We start from the raw sequence: 9,633 nt of genomic DNA, 5'->3' as shown, positions 1-9,633 counted from the left end.
AAATCAAATTTGGATACCTGTAAAAATTCAACATTTGGAGAGTGATAATGAAAGAAAAATGAACACCCACATGACATATGGTGTAAATCAACCGTTAGGTCAGAGGGGACATTTTCATTCACAGCACAGCACAGCACTCCATAACCATACTGTCTCTGTAGATCCGTCCCCTTACAAAGAGTTGCTCTCAGTTGACAGCCATCAGTTTCACTTCTTCTGTCAGCTTCTCCAGCAATCCCGCCACATTTGCCCTAGCTGTCATGGCTGCCTCTTTGTCAACAGATTGCAGAGAATCTGCTGGATAAACACAGCAAAATTGAAAATGAAACTTGGCAGCACACACATACGCACACTCACACACTCAAAGACACACACACACACACACACACACACATACATTCACACACGATATCTTAGAAACCAAGGCAAACACTTGTGAATAACCTACTGTAGACAGTTGTCCTTGAAAAGGAAGAAAAGGGAGAGAAATAGATGGGGATGAAGGCAGCAATTCATAGAGTCAAGAAGTAGTTTTCCAGAGAAGAAAACAGCAACACTCACTCTGCAGAGTCTTACCCAGAATTCTATTTGGTTGCAATCAAGTTTCTGGAATAATTCATGAGAAAGCTGATTGCATGAATGTCTCAGTAAACATGATGCAAAAACATATTGCATATTCAAGTTTTTACTTCATTACACCCATGCACATTCCAGCCTTTCACAAGTTGTGATGTAATACCCATGTTAGGCATTATGAGGGGGTTGATGTTTTTAATAATGAATGGTTAATTATATTCCTTTTTTCTCTTTAAACAGCTTTCGGAGTCAGTGATGTTGTGACCCTTCCACAGCTTGAGTCAAAATCTACCCACCTGTACTGGTCACATACCTCTAAAAGTGATAATTGGACAAGAAAGGAAGATCACATGGCTTTCTGTCTGCTGACAGCTTTACAAAAGAAGTTAGACATTTTGCCCAAGCTAAAAATACACAAACAACAAAATACAGCCATCATCTGTGATTATATTTCAGCAATCCAAAGTGAGAATTCTCCCTTTTTCTCTTTTCAGAGCACATTATCCACATTATTATGTAGTGCTTTGTGCTTTCATGGCACATTGGTCAATCATTATCAAAATTGGTAACTTATTCCACTGTGGCTTATGAAGTTCTCCAATGCTCCCAGACTTAATATGTTTGTGTTGCAAAAGAGCAATGAAGTCACTTTACCTTCTGTAACAAAGCAATGGCGCAGAAAAAAAATCTGCAGCTACAAGTTTCACACCTCTGTGTAAAGTGGCTCGAGTGATGTGGGTTCTGAAGGATCAGTGAGTCTACTAAGGGGCTTTTCAAGTAAACTGAGACTGATGGTGGTAATTCTGGGTCTATATGTGCTGCACAGAGTTCCTCTTTTGCCTTTGTTCCCAGAACTTTTAAAGGCTCTGCAGTATTTATTTAAAAGTGGATATGAAGACTGACCTGGTCCTTTGTTGAGGGTTATGATTCTGCTTAAAAGGAGAGCAAGGTTCTACTTTTTCATAGATACATGTAGCTCTGAAAGTCTTATCTGATCAGGAAACAGACAAATAGGTTGTTCAATTGTTCAAGGTGGGTACAGAATTTTAATTTAGCTAAGTGTATCTATTTGATTTAAAAGTTCAAATACAGAAAAAACTTCAACATTATAATTATGTCTGTCTTTTCCTTCAATAAAGTTCAACATGCTAAATGGTCATAAAGATCCAGATGAAGGCCCCAAGCTTAAACCAGTGAGTCTGACACTCATTTGGATATACTGTATATATGGTATGTTAGAAAGGTTAAGTGAAAAGCAATTTAAATGTTAAAAAGGGAAGAAATTAATCAATGTAATATTCTCGCTGACAAGCCATTACTTGCATTCCCTCTGGCAGCAACAGGTAGTGTAGTTAACTGTTTAAAAAGCATGTATTAAAGTGTCAATATATTGATTTTAACAAGGAAGCAATAAAAGCAAAGTTGAAACAATTGAATGTGTTTGTTATGCAATTGTGAACACTGAGTCACTAATAAATGTTTGGTTGATGTTTTTGATCAGTCTATTTTATCATTTTGTGTTAAATCCATGAATATGATTGGTCAAAACACCAAAACAACTATAATTAACAACAAAAGTGACGCCAGGAACAACCTGATCACACATGCCAGGAAAAATCTATCAAGCACATTTCACCATTTGACTGTTGACACTGTGGAAAAAACATCTGTTGTCATTTAGCATACTAAATTGCTAATAACTGTGGTTTCCTTCTCAGGCATGGAAATGTTCCATTAGATCTGAATTCTAACAAATAAACAGGATGATGTTTTCACTTGATCATGACCGAAATGTTCAGTTTGATGTCAATTTGTCTTGGAAGAAGGCGATTGAGAATCCTTTGCCATGGGAGCATAATGCATTCCTTTGACTGTGGAATTGCAGGGACTGTTTTTTCATAGCTGTATAAGTAGATCATCTTAGAATAAGTATTTTATGGCAACTTGTTTATGTCTTTAGTTGGTAGCTGGGTAATATGCTGGATAATGTATAGTGATATAATGTGCACATCACTGAAGACCTCACCTGGACCACCAACACCGCATCACTGACCAAGAAGGCTTCTACAGAGGCACCTTCAAGAGCATTCTCACCAGCAACATCACTGTGTCGTACGGGGCCTGCACTGCGTCCTGCCGAACAAACCTCCAGCGCATCGTGAGAACATCTGAGAAGATTGTTGGTGCCTCTCTCCCCTCCCTCCATGACATTTACTCTTCCAGCCTCACCCGAAAAGCCCGGCGCATAGCAGGCGACCCCTCCCACCCCTCTCACAGTCTCTTCAGCTTGTTGCCATCAGGAAGGAGATTATGCAGTCTCCGGGCCAGAACCAGCAGACTGAGGGACGGTTTTATCCACCAGGCAGTCAGGATGCTGAACTCTCTACCTGTTTTAGCCCCTCTTCCCATAGTGTCCCCTTCACAGACTTAAACCGGTCATTGATTATTATCTATTAACAAGACTGTATGGAAAGGACTTTAATATCTTAAGATTATATGGAAAGGACTTTAATATCTTACCAGTTGCTGTGTGTACTGCAAGTGCTGCTTGAGTTTCACATCTTCAAAGCTCTAGCTCTTAACTGAGTTATGAAGATTGTTTCACACACTGTCTGGCTTACAGGTAGAAGCTGTATAACACATCATTTTCTGATAATTCCAAAGTGACCTATGAAGTTTATGTGACAATCTTGTTGGTTAACAGTTGCCTATTTACATATTCATCTGTAAGATTAGCGTTGAATTGGCTATCCTGTGACTGTATCTTGCAAATATAGGTGCAATTGTCTCTCCTTCTCTCCATTACACTTTTGTCTCCTCATACTCCTGAGGGAAATATCTTTTAAGCTGCTAAATGCTCCACTATGTTCAACAGCTTACTGTTTGCTTTGTGTGTTGGTGCTTTTGGTGATTGGCAGGTTGCATACAGAGGGTTTTTGGGGTCTTTTGAAGATGATGTGAGCAGTAAAAGTGAATAACTAAAAACAGAAAAGTTGCAGGTCTCACAAACAAAAAAAAGATCTGGAGGAAATTCAAAGGCGTTTTCGAGCTTTGGAGACCTGCAGAGTCGGGGGATGAATTCTCTGTGGAATTCAGAACTAAAAGAGACCCTTTTACTTAAGACTCTATGATATGTTGTTAAGAGGAGAATATTGACATCTTAATAATACTGTCTCTGCCAAACCAGCTATTAATACCAATTCTGCAACAATTTCTAATTTTAACCCTAAAAGGATGTATATATATATTTTGTTTTTGAAGTGGGGTCTTAAGAGGTAGCCTAGTGTGTTACCCACTGAGGATACAAGTCAGCTCAGCCTCTTTGGTGAGAAACCAACCAGAGAACCAAGACAGAAGCTAGATTACCAACCACTACAGATAGAGTCAATGCTACCAGATAATTTAGGACATTTTAAGAAACCCCTCTATAACTGGAGAGCAGATGAAATCCCAAGTTTTAGGTACGGATATGTAAATTGAAAGAGCTTCTGCTGTTTGTGTGGGATTTGGTAACAACAGTATTTCAGGACCTTTCTGAATCAGAGGATACCAGCGGCTCACACACAGCTGCAGTCTTCATCGCTTCATCATGCCACTGTTTCACCCACTTCTTTCAATTTTCAGGAGTTAAATCAGAGTATCAGTGCATCTTCAAAGTAAGTTTACAGCTTTCACTGACACAACTCATGGTGAGCGCACAATACGTTCACCTCTTCAAAATACACTGTGTTAGCTGTTGAAGAAATAACAAACTCTGGGGCCATTACGGTGTCTGCTGGATAATCCCAAGCATTTGGTGCTTAAAAAGATGTCATACTGAGATCCAAAAAATACCCAAATTCACAATATATGAGTGTACTGGGCAAAAGTCAAGTTGACTCGTACATCATAGACCAGATTAGCTGATCACATGCGCTGTAGGCATTGGCGGTTCTAGACCAATTTTACTGGGGTGGGGGGGCTGGGGCCAAGGGTGTTGTCAGGGGGACACATTCAACCCTGACAAAAGAGACCGAGAAGGGTGAGTACCGGCTGAGAACAAACTGGCAAAACATCAGTGCATCCCTATATACTAGACATATATACTACTGTGTACTATATCAAAATGCAGAGTGACAGCAGCTGTTTGGCTGTTTACACTCAACATGAGTCCCTTAGCGCTCTAAGGGACTGGAACCAAGTGCCACACGCATGTGTTCCGTCTGTAACATCGCCGCAATACAGAGATTTTTTTTATTGTTTAATATTATTTGGTGTGGAGGGGGGGTCACAGGGGGGTTCAGGTTCAGTTTTACAGGGGCACTGGCCTCTGTTGGCCCCTCCCCAGAACCGCCACTGGCTGTAGGCAGAAGAAAACATATGTTGCGTCTAAGAATGCAAAACAAACTGGCTCTCTGACATTAAAGTAGTGTTGAAAATATTTTAAACTGACCTCACATTTACACCAACATGAGGGACTAGGTTAGAGTTTCTTAAAATTAGCTAATCTGAAGTTGACAGCTTCCTTGCTAGTTTTTAACCAATTTCTCAACAAAGAGGCACACAAACTGACATCCCTTTTTGGTAATACACTCGACAAGTATCTCATATAACCCAACTTAAAACTGAAGAATCATCCATTTGAAGCATTTAAACATAACATATTTTTTAGTGAAAAAGTCTAATTTTCTAGTTTTTTAGAGAATGAGTCATTCCTGAGTTTATTTCTTCTCGGGCTGTCACACTGAGTTTGGCAATATCATACTGGGTTAAAACAATCTAAAATTAAGTATAACAAAGGTCACATAATCACAACTCAGCGGAGTTGGCTCAGGAGACACCTTCTTAATAAATCACAATGAGTTCTATATAATTATAAAATCAGTTTGATTGTTTGCAGATGATACACCACTTACTGCTTGAGATTACCTGAGAGTCTCGCATGTACACACACACACACACACACACACACACACACACACACACACACACACACACACACACACACACACACACACACACACACACACACACACAAAGAAAGACATCTGTGAGAGACTTCCTTCATTTCAACAACTCCCAGCTGCTGTGTTGATGAAGGTTGGTAAGTGAGGTTAATTAAACAGCATGTCTCATCACATCCTCACAGTGTTCCTCTCTTTCCTCATCTACCTCACAGGACAACTGCAGGGAGGGACGTGTTCACCTGCGGGACGAGCTGAAGGACATGCAGCAGGAATCTAGTGGCTGCTGGAAATTAGAAACTAAACTCCAAAAACATAAATGACTAAATATTTTTGTAGATAACTTTGATTATGAATAATGGAGAGTTGTTTTGTCTTTTTTATTTTAATCTACAACTTTCACAAATATGGATTACTTTAATTTAAATGTCCTTTGCTTTGTGGACACAAAAACATTCATGGTAGTTCTGCTCGCCAGGCAGGCAACTCTAGATGCATTGATTTTACTTTAAACATGCCTAGCTCTCACATCACATCACAAACATCTCTCCCTCTTAATTTTGGCGTCTATTTAACTGCAAGTCTTCCTGTCACTCCCTCTGCTCTGCCATAACCACCACTGCCCTGCACCAGTGCTGCTCTTCAACTTTCAGGGCCAGTGAAAGTTAAACACCATACATTTGTGATTCAAGAAAACATGCATTATGGGGGTGTAACGATTAATCTACTACATCAATGTATTGATTTATATTCTTATGATCCGACTACATCGATCTGTGCTCGGCAAGTTGAACTTCTGGATGACATACATCGATCTAACATTGTTTTAAAAGGTAATAAATCGATTGTATCGATTCTAGGAAATAACACATTGGATTTAAGCACGGCACACTTTATATGGATGTGGTTTTTTTTTGCACTTTTAATGATAAAGACATTAAAAGTTACTCAATTCAGGCTGCCCGTCTGTGACGTCATTGCCACGCGCCAGCAGACAACAAAACATAGCATGGCGGATGGCAGAGAAGAAGCCGGCAAGCCAGAAATGATGAAGCCACCATTGCGGTGCAGTGTGTGGAAACACTTTGGCTTTTGCAAAGACGGAGGTGTTCTAAATAAGTCGCTCGCTGTTTGTAGGATATGTAAAGGACAAGTTAAGTACCACAGCAACACGACAAATCTATCCAACCACCTACTAAGGCGCCATGGGATTTCACACAACGCCGACTGTCCAGGCACCTCTTGCAAGCGTTCCCGCTGCTGCAGCAGCAGCGCAAGGTGACATCAGCCAGGCCTCACCAGCAATTAATTACTGAATCGATTTCAAGTCACCGAATCGTATCGTTCTTAATGAACCAATGTCGTCCTGCAATTGTATCACAACCTCGAATCATGATACAAATCGAATCGTTGTTAAAAGGAATCGTTACACCCCTAATGCATTACATGTCTTATATAACTCTGTAATTCTAAAATCTTCATCATATGTTCATATTTTGCTGTAGATAAAAATACAGAGGCAGTTTTTTACGTTTCAAATATATATCAAATAACAGGGGTGTACCAATGGTGACTAATTTCCTTGTCTTTCCATGAGAATTTAAATTCTGACTAACCAACTAGTCCAAGGGTAAGAAATGCTCAGACATCAGTCACAATTGTTTTTATTTAACAGGGTTAAACACAGGATCACTGAGTCCATGCGTAAAAGTTGTCAAACCGGTTCGTGGAATGTGGCTAACGTTAGCGCAACTAGCACTACTAGCCTTCAGTTCTCCTCACAGGTTAAGGTCCACATCCCTGTGCTGGTCATTCATTGCTCCGGTCGTGAGGTTATAGGCCATGTAACCAGACACAACCTACATACCACTTTATCTCTGTTTTCTATAGATCAAAATACTGACAAACCGCGCTATGCTAGGAGATATCTATCATCCCGGCTTGTTTACATGCAGGTTCTGAAGCGTTATAGCATTATGGTAGTAGCCACTAACTGCCGTTACAGCAAGGGCTAATGAAGGTGGCAGCTTAGGCACACCATATGACCACATTTCAGGTCTACTATTATGCAACATTAGTTCAACTGACTTGTTATTCTGGTGCTAGCTAGCAAGGGTGATGTTGATAAATTGTCTAGTCAATGAACCGCACACGTCTGTTAGGTATGAGCAGAAAAAAGGAAAATGACACTGTATTTATGACACTTTTTTCTTTCAGCTTGATTTTTCTATAGCTTCTAAAAACCTCTTTTTGACATTAATAAAATGAGGTAAATCATCAAAAATTCTTTGCATTTTTTAAACTGGAGCTAGATGAGTTACTTTTCCTTCATCCACATCTTGTTACCATGAGCAGAACTTACAAGTTTCTATATCACTCTTGGCTGAAAACCAGAGTCATTAAATACGACTTTTGTTGTTGTTGTTTAAGGAACAGCAATTTTTATTCAAACAGAGCAGTTAAAGTGACATATTTGTTCTGTATTTAACTTACAGAATAGGGCTGGACAATATAACTTAAATCCAAAGCATAATTATAATTTAACTTTATAACTTTAAATAAACATACATCTTCTCATTACAAAGGTGCCTGATAATATTCACCTTGTTGTCCAATTTAAAGGTCCTGTGAGGAGTATTTTTAGCTGGCTATGAAACAGACTGAAATACAGACTGACGCCTCTATGTGACCAGAAGCTAACCAAACCATCAGGAGGATGATTCATTTTTCTTGTTACTTTACATGCCTGAATCCTCTGACAGGGGATAGGTGTCGGACAAGGAGACTGACAGTACACTGCAGAAACAGCATTTCAAAATTCCCTATGCAAAAGATTCAAAAGGAGTTGTATGTTAGACATTAAAAATAAATAGATAAGAGATTGTTTTGTCAGAGAAGGTAAAGGGAAGAAAACAGCAAAGAGATACTTTGTTCACAGTGGGCGCCAAAACTCACAAACTTAGAGTTCCTCACAGGAGCTTTAATATTTTGAACCCTGGACAGAGGTTTTAGCATAATAACACATTTTAACACGAGGAGAGAGTTAATGTAGCTACTCTATCTTTTATTATCTGCAATTTTTACACTTTTTCATTCGAAATATTCATTAGTACACTTGGGTTTTTCTTAGGTTCCTAGCCATTTAATCAATGACCAAAGCATAGTGTCCAGCCCTACTCTAAAATGTATGGCCAAGGTGAAGGGAACACAGGACTAAATGAAATGGACTCAGTGTAGAAAAACAATAAATGGAACCAGTCCATGACCAGATTGTTCATCATCCCAACGTAATGACACAGCAGCCGAGATGTTGAGTAAAAACCTCCAATAGGAAAATCTGCATGCAATTCTCTCAGTACACACAACAGATAGTTTTAAATCTCAATGAAAGCAGCTTAAATGTATACACAACCCAATGCACAATCACATTCAACAATCATCTCCTCAGCCCAACAGGAAGTGATGTAATGATTAACAAGACCCCGAAGACTGATTTCCTCCAGACTGAAATCCATACAATAAAGACTTAGAATAAAATTAAGTGATTGTGCTTTTATAACCAAAGTAGAACAAATAATACAAAGACAAGATGTACATCACTTATAAAACATTAACACTGTTATATAAAATTTGAATTTGAAGCACTTCTGTGGCAGTAAACAATTTCAAGGATTTACAAGATGGCTGGTAATGACTGAAAAACAGTTACATTAAAATAACCAGACAAGCAAAGATCATGTATGGACCGCATCGAGCGGTCTCCATGGACACTCACAACCGCCATCGAATGTGCATTCATTTACCTTTACTGAGCGAGCAGTGGGTCAGGCTCCTGAAAGCTGGTCGCCCAATAAGCAAACAATAAACAGTGCATCAGATTGAAGTCCCCAGACCTTAACATGAAAGCACTTTTTTCTTTTTTTTCCAACACCAAATGGGAAATGTGGAGTAGAAAAATGTATTGTGCAGTCTTTTCCATATCCTAAAGGTCATAGTCCTTCGTCTGAAGCAACAGGTGGGAAATTCAGTTTGTGCTTAGGTTGCTTCTTTTTCTTCTTCGTCATCTTCTTCTACTCCTCCAAGCTTTTCAGGACTGCAAAAAAAGTGTCAAGTT

The 9,633-nt window shown here is 39.3% G+C and overlaps 1 protein-coding gene across 1 annotated transcript in view; it reads right to left on the bottom strand.

Moving 5' to 3' along the window:
• Window positions 1-9,056: 9,056 nt before the first annotated feature.
• LOC117813091 (roundabout homolog 1-like) overlaps window positions 9,057-9,633 on the bottom strand; it is a 111,779-nt gene continuing 111,202 nt past the window's right edge. Inside the window, exon 30 of the mRNA XM_034684168.1 lies at window positions 9,057-9,612. Coding sequence (XP_034540059.1) covers window positions 9,607-9,612 — 6 coding nt within the window. The 3' untranslated portion in view covers window positions 9,057-9,606. The remainder of the gene's footprint in view (window positions 9,613-9,633) is intronic.

Source organism: Notolabrus celidotus, chromosome 5 (genome assembly GCF_009762535.1).
Source record: "Notolabrus celidotus isolate fNotCel1 chromosome 5, fNotCel1.pri, whole genome shotgun sequence".
NCBI classification, from domain to species: domain Eukaryota; kingdom Metazoa; phylum Chordata; class Actinopteri; order Labriformes; family Labridae; genus Notolabrus; species Notolabrus celidotus.
This window is presented reverse-complemented; position numbering and strand designations above follow the sequence as displayed.